At 38.6% G+C, this 21,987-nt stretch overlaps 1 protein-coding gene across 2 annotated transcripts in view; it reads left to right on the forward strand.

Moving 5' to 3' along the window:
• The window catches only part of LOC140457905 (zinc finger C3H1 domain-containing protein-like), a 69,531-nt gene that overhangs the window by 29,524 nt on the left and 18,020 nt on the right, over positions 1 to 21,987 (forward strand). For both annotated transcript variants that reach the window (XM_072551675.1, XM_072551677.1), the window contains exons 15-23: positions 3,064 to 3,621; positions 6,947 to 7,068; positions 10,390 to 10,521; positions 10,988 to 11,109; positions 11,317 to 11,418; positions 13,306 to 13,431; positions 14,362 to 14,548; positions 19,004 to 19,190; positions 20,943 to 21,134. In XM_072551675.1, coding sequence (XP_072407776.1) covers positions 3,064 to 3,621; positions 6,947 to 7,068; positions 10,390 to 10,521; positions 10,988 to 11,109; positions 11,317 to 11,418; positions 13,306 to 13,431; positions 14,362 to 14,548; positions 19,004 to 19,190; positions 20,943 to 21,134 — 1,728 coding nt within the window. The remainder of the gene's footprint in view (positions 1 to 3,063; positions 3,622 to 6,946; positions 7,069 to 10,389; positions 10,522 to 10,987; positions 11,110 to 11,316; positions 11,419 to 13,305; positions 13,432 to 14,361; positions 14,549 to 19,003; positions 19,191 to 20,942; positions 21,135 to 21,987) is intronic.

Raw genomic sequence — 21,987 nt, forward strand, 5'->3', positions numbered from 1 at the left:
TCCAGCAACACATTTTCAGTCTGCAAATTTCCAAACCCTAATTTCCCTTGAGAATGTAAAATGATATTGAGCCAGCTTGAATACAACTGCATGGTTTGCTCAGCCATTTCAGAGAACAGTTTTATAACACACCATTGCTGGGAATCTGAAGTCTGATCAAAGCCAGAGCAGGAGTAGTTAACCACCTCCTGTGGGGGATCCTTATCAGCAAATTTAAATATACTATATCCATCAGGTCTCTTCTAATTTTATTACCAACATACTCAAAAAAAAAACGAACAACTTTGTCAAACTGGCAGATCTGTATTTTATCCTTTGCTCCAATATTGAATAGTGGGGTGGCATTTGTAAGTTTCTAATCTGCAGTCATTCCAGAATCTACAGAACTTTAGGATGTGGTTCCCATGCAACAATTACCTCGATCGCCATCACTTTCAATGTTTTGGAAGGTAGACTGAGGTCTTGGAGATTTATCAACTTTCAATCCCAATAATTGCTGCAGTCTGACTTAGAAATGTTAACTTGCTTCAACTTCTCATTCTTTCTAGTCACTTGGTTCTCTAATTCTGGGAGATTTCTTGTTTGTTACTCGGTGAAAGCAGACACACTGTTGTCGTTTGGCTTTTTCCCTGTTTCCCTATTCCCCATTACAAATCCTTGTGACATTGCTTTGAATACACACGCATTCATCTTTGTCAAATACTTTTTGTTAATCATTTATTAAAGCTTTTTCCGATCTGTTTTTTTTGTGTGGCTTTGCACTCTTATTTTTCCGTTCCTTTATCAGTTTCTTGGTCCTCCTTTGTTGTGAAAGCTTCCCAGTCCTCTTAATAATGACTAGATCAGGACAGTTTTGATTTTGAAGGATGATTCGATACTATTTTTCTTGGAGAAGAGAAGACTGAGCAGTGACATTAAATGTATACAATTATGTGAGGTATAGCACAAACAGGAAGGAACTATTCCCCTTGATGGAGGGATCGATTATCTGGGGGCGTAGATTTCAGTTGAGGGGAAAGAAGATTTAGAGGAGATACGAGAGAAGTATTTTTCATTGAGGGTGGTGGACGTTTGGAACCTGCTGCCTGTAAGGGTGATAGAGACAAATAATACAATTTAACATACTTAAATGTGCACGTGATTCCAAGGCATCAAGGCTATGAGCCAAATGCTGGGGAATGGAACAATAATAGGTGCTTGTTTTTGTATGGTGCAGAATTGATGGGCTGAAACTCCTTTGCTCTGTGCTGTCGATCTGAGACTGACTTCATAAAGCCTTTTCTTATTTTAATCTTCCACCGTCCTTAGCTTGACTGACCTTTAAGTTTGTGCACTTTGAAGAAACATAGTGGATGTTCAGCCATGGATTCTCCAAAGACTATCCTGTTCTTATATGTATGGGCATGCTCTTTCTCATGGATTTTCCCAATTCAGCTCAGCCAGATTCTGTCTCATCTCTTCATAAAACTAGTTTAAACCAAGCCCAGTACGCAATAGTGGTGCCTTCATTCAGCTCTTTAAAAATATAGTAAATAGTTTATCCCTCGGTACTAATTGTGACAGTCAGCTAGTTGCGTTTGCCAACCTGAAAACAGCCCACTTCTTTTCCCCAACTGTTTTGTCAGTAAGCCAGTTCTCTCTTTCACCCCAAATGTTGTGGAAGCTTATCTTGTATATTCAAAAAATATGTGGTGCGCATCTAGTTTGATTCCGCTTATTCGCTGTTTGTCCATCCTCAAACACTCATTTGTCCAAAAAGAATTGTGCCCAATTCTATTGGAATTTTGTAAGTATCTTGCTTCTCCATTCTTAATAATTTTTTGGTGTTTTTCCTACCAGATGTTAGATCAACTTCATGCTTTTTCTGACCTTCCATAAGTGGTATTATACTTGCAGTTTTCCAGTTCACTGGCACCTTTACTGAATCAGGGAATTTTAGAAGATTACAGCCAGTGTAACCTCTTGCACTCGCTTCTTTTAACACCCTAGGATGCAGTTTCAGATCCAGGGGTCTTGTCAGTTTAGTCCCATCGCGTTTTCTGGTATGTTTTTTCTCTCAATTGTTTTAAGTTCCTCCATTTGCTTTTCTTTACTCTTCTTGGGATGCTTTTTGTCCTTTGACTGCTGAAGTTAGATAGAAAATACTTATTCAGAAGGGCTGCAAGTTACTTGTTTCCTAACAGTAATTTCCCACACTTTAGCAGAACAGTGCTTACTTTGGCTGCTCTTTTATGTTTATTTGTACAGAAAATTTTGCTGGCTGTTCCTGTATTTCTCATTAGTTTTCTTGTGCTCCCATTTTTTTCAATCAAATGTTGATCCTCCTTTGCTAGTTTCTAAAATGTTGCTTATCTTCTAACAATCCTTACATCTGGCAGCATTAGACATCTCTCCTTTGATACCATTTTTAATTAGCCATGACTGATGCATCCTCTTTTAGAATTTTCTTCAATGAATTATGAGGATACAACTGAATAATACATGGATAGAATGCATAATGCCACTGTTATATGTTGGAAAGTTTGTTATTAAATCTGTCATTTTTTTTGAGTAAAGTCATAAACTTTAAGAAACCCTAAATAATGCACCGGTACTTGGTTGTTTTGTGCATGTTGTGGCATTCAAGCCTTCTGTATTTAATGTTTGCTTATGGTTTGAACCTTAAAGAAGAAAAATTTAGCTGCTTATCAATATTTGCTTGACAATCTGCTGTATTCAAATTGTGCAGTGTTTAGTCTAAAGATCTAATACTCTACTCCAGTTGCTTATTGTGTGGCCTGAGTCTAAAGATCTAATTCATTCTTCCAGCTGGCTATGATACGTCCTGAAATATTTTGCCTACTTTTTTATTTTGGGCCATCAAATAAAAATTAGCATATGGTTTCGAACAAGTAACTATTTCCTTAAGATTTTTCTTTGGTATTTATTATTTTGAATGGGACCATTTTTTGTAATGTTTGTGACATGAGGGCCAAATTATTCTATGTTGAATCTTTTGCATTTAAATAACTTTTTAAATGCCTTTTTAACATAATGTTTGATTCTGAAATAACTTTCTTTCAGGCTAACAAGAGTATCCGATTGGATGGCTCATCTAAGCATGTGGCAGTCTTAAAGAAACAGTCTGCTGAATATATAGCTATGGAGAAAAAACGTTTGCAGCAACTTGAATATGAGTATCGGCTGAAGATTCAAAAACTGAAGGAGGCGCAAGCTTTAAGGAATGCAGGGCAACCTGATAGTTTGCAGGGGATAGAGGAAGAGCGTGCATTTGTGGTTTCACAGCCTTCTCTGCATGACCTAACACAAGATAAACTTGCTCTTGACACTGAAGAAAATGATGCAGAAGATGAAGTGCAGTCTCCATCTCTAAGGGAACGAAGGAGGTCGTTCCGGGATTCGAACTCTTTTACCAAGCCAAATCTCAAGCACAAAGATCTAACTCAGGGGAAAGAAACTTTAAGTAAGCCTATGAAGAAAAGCTTTGATGAACCTGAGCTGTTTCTTGGGCTCAATATTGATGACCTCAAAAAGCTTCATGGGGAGGCAGACGACTTGAAAACATTGCTTCAGAAAACTTCACTTTCATTGACTTCCAGAGAGAAACCTTTGTATGGTCAGGTTAGTAGAATGAAATTGGTGCCTGTAACTCAAAATAATGCAAAAAACTGTAAATGTATGAAGCTGTTATCAGTAAATTTTATTTTTCTTTGCAAAATAATAATAGTGACATTAAGTGCAACTTGAGTCTTGCATTTTATGTAGCTCCTTTCATAAATTCAAGACTACCCAGGTAGTCACTGTTGTGATATGAGGAGTCTGGCAGCCAATCGTTACACAGCAAGCTCCCTTGAATTTTATCATGACCAGATAGTTTGTTGTCTTTGACAGTTAAATAACAGCAGAGCCCTGTAACTGCTCTTTTTAAAAAAAAAAGTACCTTGTGATCTTTAATGTCTGCCTAACAGAGGTTTTGATTTAATGTCTCATCTGGAAGTCAACACCTTTCAGCGATGCAATATTTCCTAAGTACTGCATGGTTGATGTGAACTTAGTTAGCCTTTGTCCTAGCATCTCTGGTGTGGAAATTGAACTCTCAACTTTGACTTTGGAGGTGAAATGCTACCCACTAATCCAAGGCTAATATATGTTAGTAATTGTAAGTTTGATCTTTTTCTCTGTCATTCTGTAATTAATTCAAGTTGTAACACCGGCATGTCACGGCTGGAATGATTGCACTGAACTTGAGAAATGCTAGCTAGTTGGAATCGGTTATACAGCATGGAAACGGACCCTTTGGTCCAACTCACGTGCGCCGACCAGATATCGTAACTTAATCTAGTCTCATTTGCCAGCATTTGGCCTATATCCCTCCAAGCCCTTCCTATTCATGTACCATCCAGATGTCTTTTAAATGTTTAATTGTACCCACGTCAACCACCATCTCTGACTGCTCGTTCCATGTATGCATAACCCTCTGTGAAAATGTTGCCCCTCAGGTCCCTTTTAAATCTTTACTCAGGTTAAACCTATGCCCTCTAGTTTGGACTCCCCTGGGAAAAAGACACTATCTGAAGAATGGCTTACATTTTATCTTGTTCCTTTCATGAACCTCGTGATTTCATTAACCTCTTTAAGATCACACCTCAGCGCCTCATGCTGTGGAGAAAAAATAGGTCCCAGTCCTTGTAGTTCAAACCCTCCAACCCTGGTAACATGCTTGTATATCTTTTTTGAAACCTTTGAAGTTTCACAACATCTTTCCTAGAGCAGAGACCAAAATTAAACATAGTATTCCAAAAGTGGCCTAAGCAATGTCCTATGCAGCTGGGACATGACGTTCCAGCTCTGTATTCAATGCGTTGAATACATGAGTGGTTGGATTCCACTAGAAAAAGACCAAAACTTGACCTTGTCTTGGGAAATGAGGCAGAGCAAATGACTGACGTGTCAGTGGGGGAGCACTTTGGGGGCAGTGATTATAATTCCGTTAGTTTTAAAATAGATGTAGAAAAGGATAGACCTGATTCAAAAGTTAAATTCTGAATTGGAGTGAGACCAATTTTGATCAAGGAATTTTCAAAAGTTGGCTGAGGGAGGTTATTTGTTAGCAAGTAAGGCAGTGGTTGGAAAGTGGAAGGTTTGCAAAAATGAGTGTGTTCAGAGTATGTTAGTGTGAAAGGCAAGGCTGGTAGGTGTAGGGAGTGCTGGATGACTAGAAAAATTGAGGCCGTTGTTAAGAATCTGAAGGATACATAGTCGGGTATAGATAGCTGTGATCGAGTGAGTCCTTCGAGTATAAAGGCATTGGACTATTCTGAAGAGGGAAATCAGAGGACAAACATGGGAGCGTTTTGACAAAGTGTGAAGGAGAATCCAAAGTCGACAAATACATAGAGTAAAAGTGTAACTTGAGAAGGATAAGGCCTCTTAAAGATCAGTGAGGTTGTCTGTGTGGAATCGCAGGAAATGGGTAAGATGCTAAACAAATGTTTTTAGTTTTTCCTGTAGAGAAGTCTAGTGATGGCATTCAAGAAGTAGACTTGTTTCCTTCTGATGAAATATTAAATTAAGGTCTGAGCATTGCTTGCATATTTGATTAGACTTTTAAATGAGAGTTTTTAGGTTTTGGAGCCAGTTTCTCCAAGATGGTAGGTTTGTTCAGGTATAAATATGGGGCAGTTGTTAAGTTCAACTTCTTAATTATTGCACATGGAATGAGTTTCCAGAGGAAGTGGCGGAGGAAGTGTTACAATTATACTATTTAAAAGGCGTTTGGATGAGTAAATGAATAGGAAGGGTTGAGAAGGATATGGGCCAAATGTTGGCAAAAGGGACTAATTAATTTAGGATATCTGGTTGGCATGGACGAGTTAGATCACAGAGTCTGTTTCAATGCTGGACAGCTTTGTGACTTGCTAACTGCAAATGCTAAATTCTTGCCAGGTTTTATATTGGATATGTTAAGAATACAAAAAGGCATCATGGTTTACAACATATTAATGCTAGTATTTTAGAAAATGTTTTGTTTATGACTTTGTTTTAACTGGCACTCTTGATAAACCAGCAAACATCTCCGATGTTTACTGTACTATCATAATATCTGCCATGTCCAAGTAGTCTGTTGCAGGTGTGAGTAAGTTTTATTCAAGCAAAGTTATATTGTTATTTGTGCTTTATGTTGTAAATAGGTGACATAGTCACTACATGGTTAACACTGCTGCCTACCAGCACCAGGGACCCAGGTTTGATTCCTGCCTTGGGTCACTGTCTGTGTGGAGTTTGCATGTTCTCCCTGTGTCTGTGTGGGTTTCCTCCGGGTGCTCAGGTTTCTTCCCGTGGTCCAACGATGCGCAAGTCAGGTGAATTGGTAATGCTAAATTGCCCATCGTGTTAGGTGTATTGGTCTGGGGTAAATATAGGGTAAGGGAATGGGATTGGGTGGGTTACTCTTGAGAGTTGATGTGGACTTGTTGGGCCAAATGGCCTGTTTCCGCACTGTCGGGAATCTAAACTCTTTTTTAAAATTACAACAGTGATAGTTATACCCCAAGCATTACTATTATATTAGTGTGTTTTTACCTTGATTGTTTATACATCTTGATTAACCAAAATATTTGACTACCTGCTGCACTCATGGTCCCACAGGTGCCAATTAATAAAAGGTTTGCCCTCAAATTTGGTGTTTTCGGATATAAATCTTTAAGAAACTAAACATGGAAATCTAGGTAAACTGGAAATTTCCATCACTCGCGGTATTTCTCACTTGACCAAGAATTCACGAGGAGGAAATCTTGTATTGACACTTATCAGTGTAACTGCAATTTCTTTGGAAGGTTGTTGGCTCAAAATTATCTATTAGATGTGTTAACCCTATCGTACTTAAGTTGCAAATAACAACATTTTTTCTTTCTGTTTACAAAATATTTTTGTACTTTTTGACAAGATGTGTCTTCAGGAGATTCCAGTGGACTTGGATGTAGTATTGGCACAGTCAAGGCAAACTGATTTGAAACCAACTGCCTTTGGACCATATAATAGCCCACTTTTGGTCTTCAAATCTTACAGGTATTAATTTTTATTTTAAAAATTGGCTTGTTTAGTACTCATTAGTACTCGTTGTACTGGTAAGCAGAGACAATCCTGATAAAACTGTTGAGTTGGAATTTAAAATACGAAGGTGAAAAATGTGCATTTTACTTTGAGATAAACCAGATTGGTAAAAGCGGAAAGTTGCATTTGACTTGCACGAAATCCCTTGCATTCACCAAGCCCCCCAAGAACTCGAGCAGAGATGAGGAGAGATCTTGAGGGTTTTGCAACTTTGGCCGTTATCTCACGATATGGTGGAGGTGGGTCATTTAATATCTTAAGGTAGATTTAGATAATCGTGTTGGCTAAGTAATTTGGAGATTATAGAGAGTAGATGGGAATATAGAATTCCAAACACAGATCATCCATTATCTTATTGAACCTGGTATTTTAAGTACTTGTCCAGTTGTTTCTTAAATTTGCAAATTTATCTGCTGCCAGCCACTGTCTCAAGCAGCACATTCCAGATTTTTGCCAGCCTCTGAAAAATGCTTTCAGATCTCCCATAAGCTACTTGCTCTTTACCTTTTAAACATCATGTCCTCTGCTCTTAGACACATTTACCATGGGGAAGAAGTTCTCATGATCAAAGAAGATTGATGAGGACAGAGCAGTAGATGTGATCTATCTGGACTTCAGTAAGGCTTTCGACAAGGTTCCCCATGGGAGACTGATTAGCAAGGTTAGATCTCATGGGATAAAGGAAGAACTAGCCGTTTGGATACAGAACTGGCTCAAAGGTAGAAGACAGAGGATGGTTGTGGAGGGTTGTTTTTCAGTCTGGAAGCCTGTGACCAGTGGAGTGCCACAAGGATCAGTGCTGGGCCCTCTACTTTTTGTCATTTACGTAAATGATTTGGATGTGAGCATAAGCGGTACAGTTAGTAAGCTTGCAGGTGACACCAAAATTGGAGGTGTAGTGGATAGCGAAGAGGCTTACCTCAGATTACAACAGGATATGGACCAGATGGGCCAATGGGCTGAGAAGTGGCAGATGAAGTTTAGTTCAGATAAATGCGAGGTACTGCGTTTTGGGAATGCAAATCTTAGCAGGACTTATACATGAAATGGTAAGATCCTAGGGAATGTTGCTGAGCAAAGAGATCTTAGAGTGCAGGTTCATAGCTCCTTGAAAGTGGAGACGCACATAGATAGGATAGTGAAGAAGGCGTTTGGTATGCTTTCCTTTATTGGTCAGAGTATTGAGTACAGGAGTTGGGAGGTCATGTTGCGGCTGTACAGGACATTGGTAAAAACAATGACTGCAGATGCTGGAAAACAGATTCTGGATTAGTGGTGCTGGAAGAGCACAGCAGTTCAGGCAGCATCCAAGTAGCTTCGAAATCGACATTTCGGGCAAAAGCCCTTCATCAGGAAGGACATTGGTTAGGCCACTGTTAGAATATTGCATGCAACTCTGGTCTCCTCCTTCCTATTGGAAAGATGTTGTGAAACTTGAAAGGGTTTAGAAAAGATTTACAAGAATGTTACCAGGGTTGGGGGATCTGAGCTACAGAGAGAGGCTGAACAGGCTGGGGCTGTTTTCCCTGGAGCGTTGGAGGCTGAGGGGTGACCTTGTAGAGGTTTATAAAATTATAGTGGATAGGATAAATAGACAAAGTCTTTTCCCTTGGTTTGGGGAGTCCAGAACTAGAGGGCATAGGTTTAGGGTGAGGGGGGGAAAAGATATAAAAGAGACCTAAGGAGCAACATTTTCACACAAAGGGTAGTACGTGTATGGAATGAGCTGCCAGAGGATGTGGTGGAGGCTGGTACAGTTACAACATTTCAAAAGGCATTTGGATGGGTATATGAATAGGAAGGGTTTGGAGGGATATGGGCCGGGTGCTGGCAAGTGGGACTAGATTGGGTTGGGATATCTGGTTGGCATGGACAGGTTGGACCGAAGGGTCTGTTTCCATGCTGTACATCTCTGACTCTACTGTCCATGTGTCAATTTTGAATATCTCAATCAGATCCCCTCCCTCAGCCTATCCACCCTCTCCTCAAATTTAGAGTTTTTAAGTCTGCACCTCACTCTGGTGAATCTCCTCTGCACCCTCTCCAGTGCAGTTATGTCCTTCTGATAATATGGTGACTAGAGCTGAACAGTGTTCCATCTGTGGTGTAAAAAGGTCTTTTGTAATAAGACTTTTGTTCCGATCATTAGCTCTGGCTAATGAAGAGAAGCAGTCCATATGTTGTCTTCACCATCATGTCTACCTTTGCTGACAAATTCTATGAATTTGTACACCAAGGTTTCTCCCCCCCCCCCCCCCTCAAAAAATGCGCCACCTTGCTCTTACCAGAATTACATTCCATATTTGCCTTGTGTGGTGCATTTAATATTTTTCAGAAGTTTTGTTCAGTGTCAAATTAGCTTTCTTTTGACCTCGTTATGTAATTAAGAGTGTAATAGAAGTAGATGTATGCTGATTTCAATCAAGACTACTAATTGTTTATTAAGGGCAATATGTGCCCATCAGTTTGGCGGCTTCATCCAAAAATGGGCACCATATAGTCAATGTCACGTATTCTCCATTATACATGGGGGGGGTGAGTCTCCAAATAGAGCCCGTGCACTCACTCCTTTTTAACAGGTTCCACCTTTGTCCTGTACAGGACAATGTTGTCGAGATTATCTGGTGAAGGGGGTTTAGGGTACAATCCTATGTACAACTCTAGGGAAGGTGTTGGGGGAGCAAGAGGGTGGGTGGTAAGTCATTTGGAGATAGTACCTGGACTCCTATCAATCAAGGACTGTTCTCAGCAACGTTTCAGTAAGATAAGTTCACTTTTAATCACTGTAAACAAAAGACACTGCCAATGTTGGAAACACGTCTTTGATGTAATGTTTCTATCGGGACCTTGAGATCTCCTTCAGATAATCAGAGATTTGGATAATCGAGGTTCCTTTGTAAACCACTCTAAATATCCCTACTTGCAAGTACTGCAGTTGTCAAAGAAAGCACCTCACCTCTCCGAAGCAGTTAGGGATGGGCAATAAATGCTCGCCTAATCAGAGCGATAACTGAATATGTTAGTTCACTCTTACAAAATTGAGTGCTGCAGTGATGATTTGCTGTCAGATTAAAAAATCTGTAGAGTTTATGCTTAAAGCAGAATGAGATGAAAAGTTAACATTGATAAATCTGCATGTTTGAAATTGTCAAAAGGCTAACTGAAGTGCTTTATAGATAAGGTGATGTAAAACTGTGTGCATTTCTTCCTAAGTTTTCAAAGGCTGTCAAAGTTCAATGTGTATTGTTTTCATATGCTTAAACCTCTTTTCTGCAGGTTCAGTCCTTACTTTCGTAACAAGGAAAGGCTTCTGATTAGTTCAGTCTCCTATAGCAACTTGATTGACCCCAAACAGAGTTTCTGTCGTTTCGATTTAACTGGTACATGCAATGATGATGATTGTCAATGGTGCGTATATTGTTTGATCATGAAAGAATATTAATTTTTTTTAAATTAGTAGTGCAGTAATAAGTAACTAAAAACTGGTCATCAGATCTAGCACAAACATTAGCATGTCCTACTCTGTTTATTTGCAGTAAGAATTGTAAATGCTCTATCCTTAAGATAGGAGAATTGGAAGCTCCCTTCAAAATGCTATTTAAAAATATTTAGTTTGAATGAATTACTTGTTCACTAGAGTTTCTGTGAAGTTTGCAATACTTAAGGATTGGAAAGTCAGCTCTGTGGTTTAGTTAAGGTTTATTTTCTGAATAGCAACAATTTTGCATTCTGGTTTTTAGTGCAAATGGAACCTAAAGTTGAACGTTGTCTTTTGTACAAGTTGATTTACACCTATTGCAATATTAGGCTTGGTAAAGCATCGGGGTAAAGCTTTACAAACCTATTAAACTTTTGAATCTTTTTCTCCCTTTAGGCAGCACATGAGAGATTGTATTTTAAATCAATGCCAGCTGTTTCAGGATCTTCTCTCCTACAATTTATCTCTGATAAAATGTTCAGATTTTAGTACAGATGAAGAAATCAGGGTTGCAGCAGGTAATGTAGTTGCTGTACGGGCTAGATGTTTGTGGAGTGCTTTAACTTAACATTTAAAGTACTGGTTTTGTGGCTGTATGACTGTATGTGCGATCTCAGTATTCATTTCTTTTCTTAATGTTACACGTAATATTTCTAGTTGAAGGTACTTCATTCTGAAGTGGGAATTGGAAGCATAAAACTAACAGATTTCTTATTTATATGAAGAAAATTACGTGGATAAACAGTTCGGCAAAAACAAAGATCGAATGACCACAGATGAGATGGCTGTTCTGCTTGTTAGCCAAGTGAATGAGAGTACTGGTCATAGTAAGTAAAAGTTTGTTTTCTCACACTTAAGTCCTTCAGATATTTACTTTTGAACATACAAATTGTTATTTATTTTCAAGTTTGCAACTTACTGGTGGTAAAATTTGAGCAGTTAGCCTGCATTTAGTCCAGCATGTACTACCTCTTAAAGACTCCTCCATAGCTGAGTTAAGCATTAAATACTTACACAGTGATGCATATAGTTTTAAGAACAGTGTAAGAAAGACTTCTAGACTCTATCATAGAACATAACATAAAGTACAGCACAGAACAGGCCCTTTGGCCCACAATGTGCTGAGGTTTCATCCTAAAGTAAAATATAACAACTTAACCTACGCACCCCTCAACTCACTGCTATCCATGTGCATGTCCAGCAGTTGCTTAAATGTCCCTAATGAAGAATGGGCATTTGGTTGAAGCGTCATACTAATTCAGATTAGTCCCTGCTTGAGAGAAAAAGGAAGCTGAGTGAGGAAGAAAATGTTCAAGTTCTAATATGGATATTGATTATGTGGAGATAATCTAAATTGAAATGTGCATTAAAGTTTTTAGTTGGAAGATTATATGGCAGAATAGAGTGGGGCATTTAACTTGCAAACGGTTTGAAGCACATTAAATGAATGCATGGGAATTCATCTAGTGCAGCTTTGTCTAACATGACTTTTGTGAAGTTTAATAACGACTACATTATTGCATTACATATGACACTGAGCTCTGCTGTCACCTTAACTCCTGGATCCACATTTTTTTAAGACCATAGTTGTCTCCCCACTTTCAATGCTCAACCCATCCTTTCACCCATCTCCATAATTCTCGTTCCACTTTGATTCTCCTTTTTGGCTTTGAGCTTGTACTGATCTCTTCATTGAAACTGTCAATGTGGCATGGGCCGCTTAATTTCTCTGATCTCCCTCACCACCCTAACTTGTTTCCTTCTGAACTTGGACTTTTTTTTCAGATTTAACCCAATCTGCTTAGAGGGATGTTGCTGTTGTCACCTGATGTGCTGGCCTCCACCTTGCACTATATAATCAGTGCTCCCTTTCTCTAGAGAAAAAAAAGGTTTAATTTTAGTTTTGTTTTTCATACATCTCTAGCCATCTCTGCTTCACGTCCTTGACATCTTCAAATACTGGGCATTTCAGTCACCAATATTCATTACAAACATGGTGACTTCCATAGGTATTTTAACTGGACCTTCTCATACCCAGTATCCTGTAGGTGCCTCATTCTATTCTCTCAGCTTTTCGATCTCTGCCTCTGTGGCGATGATGCCACCTTTCACATGCCCTTTTTGTCTTTTCAACGAAGGATTTGCTCCCATGATTGGGGCCTCTGCTGTCTCTGATGCATTTCTCACACTTCTCCCTCATTTCCTCTCCCTCTCCCTCATTTCCTCTTGTTCTCCCTCTCTCTCTCTCTCCCCTTCCCCACCACCACCTCCAACCCGCAGCAAGGATAATTGGATTCAGCAGCTTCAGCACATGAATGTTTTGATTTCCTTGTGTCTTGTTTGCATAAGTTTTCTTTCAGTAAAAATGACCTATTTTAATCCAAATCTCACTTAGTATTAATGCCTGTTTAGCACCTATAAAACTCCTCTACTATCATTGCACCCCGCCTTGTTCGTTTCTTTTTGCTTTGGGCACACTCCTTGTCGGTTTCATTTGGTCTTACTTTGTCAACAGTATAAAGGTATTCATTTCTCTGTCCCCTTCACATTTGAAGATGACTGACTGGACTTGGAGCATGAAATCTTTTCTGTCTCTGCAGATGCCAGACCTATTGAATTGCTCCACATTATTTCAGGAATGATTCTGGAAATTGTGACACAAATAATATATGTGCAAGTTTAAAATGTAGCATGTAACATTCATTTTGTTTCAGCACCTCCTTACACAACTTTCAAAGACAGAAGGAAATGGAAGCCCCAACTTTCAAGAAAACAAGTTTCTGAAAGTAGCACCATTAATGGCAGTGATGATGAACACAATTCTGGACCAATAAGATATGGTATGCAATCAGATTTCTGTAGATAGGCTTAAGCCAAGTTTGAAAAACCATTTGATTTTGATTTTGCAATGTTTGGACAAAGCGATCTTTATCCATTCTGAATATATGGGCAACTGTTCTTTGAATGAAGGTGGATCATTGATAAAGCAGTATACAGTTGACATGGTTCACCTATTCAGTTTTTCATTCATGGTGTGATTTTAATAGCACAGTCCTCCTTCATGTCTCCTTTGATATAGATGGTCTTGATAAGATGATGATAGGGTTTATTGCATAAACAAACTTTTCCTTTCACCTTAGATAAAAATGCATCAAAAATCTATCCTTCAAAGGCCAGAAGTATTTTCCTAGCAACAATTCAAATAAACAATATTTAACACCTGGTATTAACTCATGAAGTTCTTAAACTGGAATTATGTAGCTAGATATAGGATTTGCAGAGAGGTTTTGTTTAATCTTATTCCCAGCTGTAATTGTTTAGTTAACACTTCAAAGAAAAGACCACTAAACATTGTATTGTTTTTAAGTGTTTGGGCATTACTTATACCTGGTATCTTTGATTTTTTTTTAGAACCAGCTTTAACAAGGGAACTACTTTACATATTGTAAAGCTGGAAATGTTGGGGGCCATCACTGCCCCAACAATATCTCTACTGTTCCATGCTGCAATAAATCTTGTCCCTCCAATTAAAGGCAACACTTCAATACTTGAATGTCTTTGTAGGGGGGTGGGGGGAATTAGTTTGTCACAGGGAGCTTGTGGTGTCTTTTTGAGCAGTGCAGTGAAATTTTGAAAACTGTACACCATGTAATTGTTTTAACATTTATCACAAATCAGCTATTTTCACGGGGATATTTTCTTCAATGCTCAGTTCCTCAAGTTTGGATCTCTTTTCTGTGGAACACAAAACAATATCCTCTATGTTTCAGCCAAGTCTCTGGAACATCCGTGGCCTGGAACCCAAGCTTTGGATGCAGTTATTACCCCAGATGATGTTCGGTATTTTACAGCAGAGACTGATGACATTGCCAATCTCGAAACAAGTGTGATGGAAAATCCCCAAGATGTGCAGCTTTGGCTTAAACTTGCATATAAATATATGAATCAGAAGGAAGGGTATGTTCTTTAGTAATTTCCTCAACTAATGAAAGTAAATGAAGTAACTGCAGATAAGTTAATATTTAATTTGTTTCATTAAAATTCATTTGGTAAGACATTCCCTTGGAGAGGGTTAAAATATTGTCAAAGAAACTAGTCCCTAACAACTCGTTCAAAGAAAATTTGACTTGTTGTTTGCATATGTAGTTTTTTTGCTTTACATATGTAGTGCATTATAGTACCCTTTAGATAGCTTTGAGATGTGCTAAATTGTGTATTAACATATTTTCAAAATATCTGCATTTGTTAGATATTTCAAGTAGTGTTAAATTTTTTCCAGTTTTTGTTCTGTAAGGTACAGGTTGGCCATAACATAAAAAGCAAAACTCAAATTTTACCAGAGTTATTATTTCACCAGGTTTTGCAGGCAATATAAAATGAAGGCCATGAATATCCTTTAATATTTTGAGCAACGTACTAATTGTTTCAACACCACAAAATATGGGACTTGATGAAGTTTTGACTAGGCTTGTTCTTTTATAGCCTGGGTTTACTTAAATTGCGTTGGGTCAGTTGCTTGTGTGCATGAGCACTAAGATCAGTGATACTTGGTACTTATCAGCTGCAATTTAAATGCAGAAAGGTTTTGAATCTAATTTTTTTTGTTATTGAAAATAAGCCACTTGAATCTTGGATTTCATTAAGTCAGGAAGGCCGAACATGGGAAGCTATGAACTATAGAAACCATTCTTAAACATAACATATATAAAAATACAATGTATGTTTTGATTTTGGAAGTTTGGAAAATTAATTACAATGCAAATTAATATTTTGCAGATATGTTTTGGTTTTTGAGACTGACCTATTAATATACTATTGCAGTCAGCTATTTTTGTTTAAAGTCAAATCTTAGGCGAGTTAAAAGTAGAACCATCTGTGTAACATTCAGCTGTACCTTTTTTAAGCCTCCCTCCTTGTGATCGCCATCCCAATTGCAGGGATCTGTTCTCTTGTGATCCTGCTCTGATCCTTCTGTGTACAGTTTTTCTTCCTCCCACTTATTTTTTTTCCTTTATCCATTTGTTTAAAAGGGCAGAATCTGATCTGTAGCTTTAGAAATCAGTTTGCTACTGATTTGATTTTGTGCCAGTTTTAAAATGTCAGACAACTGACATTGATATTTCTCTTGCTGTCTCTGCACCCAAATTACTTCCATGCCAATTCATTTTTAAGGAAGTTCAAGTAGGATGCTATAAGTCTTAGGTTTGACCAAAGTTCTGCAAGAGCTGGTAGTCATTGTGTTTCAACCAAGAGACCTAAGGGGCAAATTTTGCATGCAGATGGGGGTGCATGTATGGAATGAGCTGTCAGAGGGAGTGATGGACACAAGTACAATTGCAGCATTTAAAAGGTATTTGGATAAGTATGTGAATAGGAAGGGTTTGGAGGGATATGGGCTAAGCGCTGGCTAGTGGGACTAGATTAGGTTGAGATATCTGATCAGCATGGATAAGTCAGACAGAAGGGTCTGTTTCCATGCTGTACATCTTGATGATTAAAAGAACTTGAGTAATAACTATTTTAAGGATTTTACTAACATAGTGGATATAGAGGAACCAGTGGATATGGCTTATTTGGACTTTCAGAAGGCTTTTTAAAAATTACTGATCAATATCAACATGAATGGAAGGGGGTAAAATACTGCACTGGATTGAGGTAAGTATAAGGTTATCTGCTTTAGAAGGAATTGAGATGAGGATTATTTCTTCAATGATTTGTAAGTGTTAATATCCAAAGGCACCTGGGTTTCCTTGTTCATAAATCATTGAAAGGTAAATATAGGTGTTGCAATACATTAGGATGGCCAGTTTTACTATATGTTGACTTCATCAGAAGAGGATTTGAGTACAGGATTAGAGCTGTGTTGCTTCAATTGTATAAAATCTTAGTAAGAAGGCACCTGGATTGCTGTGTGCACTTTTTCTGCTTACCTAAGTAAGGATATACTTGCTGTTGTGCAAGGTAAACCAGACTTGCCTCCTGGTATGGCACGATGGTCCTATAAGGAGAGAAGGAGGAGACTGAGCCAGTATTATTTAGTGTTTGAAAGCAAGTGATGTCAATGAAACTTAAAACAAAACTTCAAGGGCTCAACAAGGTAGTTGCACGAAGATTGTTTCCCTTGGCTATGGGTGCCTGGACTTGGAGGCATATGTTTGTTTGGGGAACAGTGACCCTGTGGAATTTTCCAAAGGACTTTGACAACTCAGTTATTAACTATGTTCCAGACAGATCAGTGCACATTAATATCAAGGAATATGTGAATGTTACAAGAAATGTTGAGGTAGATATAGAATGCTCGAACAGCCTAAAGGATTTAGTAGCCTGTTCTTCAAATGTTTGTTTGTGTTCCTATGTTTGATGGCAACTGGATGAAGGGTATAGCAACCAAGTCTAATCCTTGTTTCTTCCTGCAGTTTTCTTTCTCTTCATTCCTCCCACATTTTTCTCTACACTGCCTGTTTTGTATACAAATAAATGAAAGCCAAATGTGATTCATGTTCTCTATTGATTTGAAGACTTCCTACTATCGAAAGTTATCCCTCTTTCCTGTTTAAATAATTAATAATTTTCACAAAGTTTCCATCACTGTTTTGTGTACAGTGTCTCATCTCTTCATCTGAAGCCCACATTTATTTCTCTCTTTATGTAGCCCTGCGTAGTGCTTAAAGGCACAGCAGCACAGGAACTTCTGCTTCTGATGTATTCCTGTATACTTTCTAAATGAGTTCGTTTGAATTGCAGTGCATTTGATTTTTGAGAAATACAAGTATTGATTGAGGTTTCTATGCTTGTTAAAAATGAGAATCTGATGACCAAGTGAGTAGAGATAGGAATAACTGCCACCTGGAAATATCGGGGAGAAGTAAGTGGCATTGGGCAGAGTTTCCCAGTTACAGCGGCTTCTGGAGCTTTTTGAAATTGAGGTGTGATTCTGTGTTTCAGGAATTTGGTTCATGACATGCCAATGGGGAGAGAGCAGTGTGTTCTCTTTTATTTGGATCAGATTGTTCTATATTAAGGAAAATGCATCCAGAGTTCTGACTATAAAATGTTAAATGTGTTCATCCACCATTTGGCTACAAAGCAGAAATATTTTGTTGTCTTAATTAAATAACAGATTAGTCATACTTGTCGAACAGTGTTTCATCAGGCGAGTGGCTGAACAATACTGCTGCAAAACGTATTTAAATACATAAATTAGCATTCATAATCCTACACAGCAATACTTTGGTTCCTTTCTTTTTTTTTTGCCTTACTTACTTTCAGCTTTTCCCATTCATTTATGAATTTCAGTTTAGCTGTAGTTATAGCTGTGGCTACTTCAGGCTTTGAGACAGGTTTCTAAAGGGCCTAATGCATTCCTGATGTAATCAGGAATGTAATATGGTGCCCACTTATTAGCTATGAATCTACTGCATCACAAGTTTTCAAGATTTTAGAAAATCACTTTTAACTTAGCAAGATGCTCCTCTTAGGAAAGTCTGGGCTTTCCCAATACTAAGTAGGCAATCACTCTTCATGAGTGTTTGCTGATGACAACAACTTGTCAACAACTTTTTCCTTGTCATATGTTTGAATGTACTTTCTCCACTACATTTGGACTATTAAAAACTCAAATTTTAGAATTTGGAATAACTCCATGGATTAGGGCATAGATGTTGGATTGAGAGTCTTGTGAAGAAACCTTTTTTAGAAACATGTAGTTTTAAGTCAGTCATTAATATGGAATGACTCAGTTACCCATGAGTTGATTCTTTGAGCTTATTTGGTTACTCTGGTTGATGTTAAATACCCAGTTACATTTCATTAAACAGACTTGAGTTTTTGTGAGGTATCTGTCAGGAATGAGTGGTAATTACTAAATTCTTTTGAAATCAGCTTTTGATGATTGACTTGTGGGTAGGTAGGATGGAGAACCCAATATAGCCTGTGGCGAAGCAAACATTTATTGATCAGAACCTCCGGATTTCCATGACTTCCCATTTGTGCTAAATCTTAAAGTTATAGCCAGATTCAGAAGAATAATGACGGTCAAATAAGAAAGCTGATACTTCAAATGCCCTAAATTTGAACTGAAACATGCCACAACATTAAAATCTGAGTTGTACTTTCTGTGGTCATTTATTTATTTATGTAAATACTTCGTTTGAGACAGTTGCTCCTTGTCAGTATTTTTCACTAATATATTTAGTTTTAAAAAGTTTAACATCATCGATATTCTAGAGAGGTCACATTTCCCCTCAAAGTACTCTAAGCTGCTTGGTATTGTTATTTTCCTTCCTAAATGATGAAAAAATTAGCATGTGGGAATTATGGGAATGGTGCTACATTGTAATGTTAAATGGTAGAATTTGTCTAGGAAACAGTCTCATTGTGAAGTTCACATTGGTTTTAATTCCTTTCTACTAGGACTCCAACAGAATGTTTAGATGCAGCATTGAATGCTTTAGCTCGAGCACTTGAAATTAACAGAACAGATCCTGAAATTTGGTGCCATTATCTCAACTTGTTTTCAAAAAGAGGTACAAAGGAAGAGGTTCAAGAAATGTGCGAGACAGCTGTACAGTATGCCTCTACAAATGCTGTTTGGTGGACTGTAAGTACTTTGGAATTTTCTGGAACTTGTTCATGTTAGGTAACATGGAAATATAGAAAGCAGGAGCTGGCTGATCATCCAACTCACGAACGTGTGCCTGCTTTTTTCCTGTACCCTTTGAATATTTCAATCCTAAGAACTAGATCTGTTCATAGTATGGTAAAGAATTGTGGGAGCTGGAGAGCTGTGTCTCAGACAAGTCAAAAAGTCTACCTTTGAGTATTACACCAGCACTAGCCCTGTGTATGTCCTGTCCCATTGGTAGGACAGCCACAGGAGAAGTGGTACAGTTACATCTGGATGGCTGTGAATTGACCCGTGAGTACTCCACATTGACCCTGTGTTCCTTGAAAGTTTGAAAAATTCATTTGTGAAATGTGGGTGGTGTTGCCTGGACCAGCACTTATTGTCGAGTTGCCATTGAAAAGTAGTGGTGAGCTGCCTTTTTGAACCATTGTGGTTCGTTTAGTTTAGGTGGACCCACAATACTGCAAGGGATGGAGTTACTTATACCATGTCATCAAGCCAAAGAAACCTGATTACTGTAAGTCCCTGCAGCCCCCACCTTGTTTCATGTTTGCAGCTACTTGGAAGAAGCACTGAGGGTTGCAAGGTCACTTGGGAAAGACAGATGGTGGCAAAGGCTGCAGAATGTATTCTGGGCGGTGGACTCTAATGCCGTTTGTTGAGTGATTCAGAAGTACTACGAATGGTTAAGCTGGTTGAGTCCTAAAGGACATCCTAGATTGTGATTGTGGCAGGTGATGAGGGACCCAACAAGAGGGAGAAATATACTTGACCTTATCCTTGAGAACCTGTAGACTGTAGATGAACTTGTTTATGACAAGCAGATATACGCTCGTAGCAGCAAAAATATGGGAATGCCAGGGCCTGCAAGTTCTTCTCTGAGCTACCCGTCATCCTGAGTTGGAAATACATTGCATTTCCTTCACTATTGCTGGTTCACATTTCTGGAGCTTCCTCCCTGATAACATTGTCGATCTCTGTACACCAAATGGACTGCAATGGTTAAAGACAGCTCACCATGATGTTCTCCAGGGCAATTAAGGATGGGCAATGAATGCTGGATCAGCCACAAAGTCTTTGAATTTAAAAAAACAAACTTGCTCTGAATCCAGAGTTTCCATGTTGTACAGTGATGTGAAAGTCCTGCTTATTGGAGGTACCATTTTTCAGTTGAGATATTAAATCCCGCCTCAGGCGACTGACTGTGTGGAGTTTGCACGTTCTCCCCGTGTCTGCGTGGGTTTCCTCCGGATGCTCCGGTTTCCTCCCACAGTCCAAAGATGTGCAGGTCAGGTGAATTGGCCATGCTAAATTGCCCGTAGTGTTAGGTAAGGGGTAGATGTAGATGTAGGGGTATGGGTGGGTTACGCTTCGGCGGGGCGGTGTGGACTTGTTGGGCCGAAGGGCCTGTTTCCACACTGTAAGTAATCTAATCTAATCTAATCTAATCTAAATCCAGTTCTCATGTTTTGATATTGGACTATGTTACTGTAGCAAATATTATTAGAACGGAACGAGTAGAGATTCTCTCCATGTTCTAGCCAAAACGTAACACTTAATCATCAAAGAATTGTTAACTTATCAATTACTTTATTATGGTTTGTTTGTAATTTACCTTCAGTGGTTTCCCCATCTAACATTGTTCCAAAGTGCCCGAGAATGTGCACTTTGGAAGATTTGAGATTGATCTTCCTTTAGATCCATAATGTTATTTTCTGATTGCAGTATTTGACGCTCGAGAATTCTTTTGATGGAAAAGACTACGTGTGTAGTCGAATTGTGCAGTTCCTGATGGAAACAATTGAAAAATCTGAAAAATCTGAAATTCTATCTTTTCAACTACTTCAATCCCTTCTCTTTTGGGTGCAATTAAGTCTGTTTACTGGAAGACATCAGAATGCACTGGCCATCTTTCAGGTTTGTATTTTGGACATCATTGAGTTTGAAATTGTATGGTGTCCTCAGCTTTGATTTTGGAATATGGAAGCAAGAGTGCATGCCTTTTAAACCATGATTTGGCCCCAGTAGGTGGTGGTCAATTCTGAAACCCCGCTTTAGGAAAGATGTTGAGACCTTTTAAATTGACAAAGTTTTGCTCTTAAGCTTCTATCCTTGATAGTTGGCTAACTGTGGGGATAGTTTCAATATGATTTCCTGTGGGCACTCTTTTTATAGTGCAGTAATATCTATAAATATTAAATGAAATATTTGTGTAGCTTTGCACAGTTTTGCTATGGTGTAAGGCATTCCTAACAGAATGAAAATCAAGGGTGGAAGGTGAATACTCTCCACTCGATGTAATCATACCTGACACAAAGGAGGGTGGTGATGGTTGGAGGGAAGTCATCTCAGGTCCAGAATATCTCTGCAGGAGTTTCTCAGGTTAGTGTCATCGGCCCTGCCATTTTCAGCTTCATCAATTACTTTCCCTCATATATGGTTTAGGAGTAGAAATGTTTGCCAATGACTGCACAATGTTGAGCACCATTGTGCACTCCTCAGATACTGAAGCAATCTGTGTCTAACTGCTGCAAGACCTGAATATTATCAAGACTTGGGCTGAAAAATGGCATGAAACATTTGTGCCACATGAATCAAGGCAACATCTCCAATGTGATATTCAGTGAATTTGTCATCATTGAATACCCCACTATGAACATTCTGGGAGTTCCATTGACCATAAACTGAACTGGATGAGCCATATAAATAAAGTGGCGACAAGAGATCAGAAACTTGGAATCCTGAAGCAAGTAACTCTCACCACCTGACT

Source organism: Chiloscyllium punctatum, chromosome 32 (genome assembly GCF_047496795.1).
Source record: "Chiloscyllium punctatum isolate Juve2018m chromosome 32, sChiPun1.3, whole genome shotgun sequence".
Taxonomy (NCBI): Eukaryota; Metazoa; Chordata; class Chondrichthyes; order Orectolobiformes; family Hemiscylliidae; genus Chiloscyllium; species Chiloscyllium punctatum.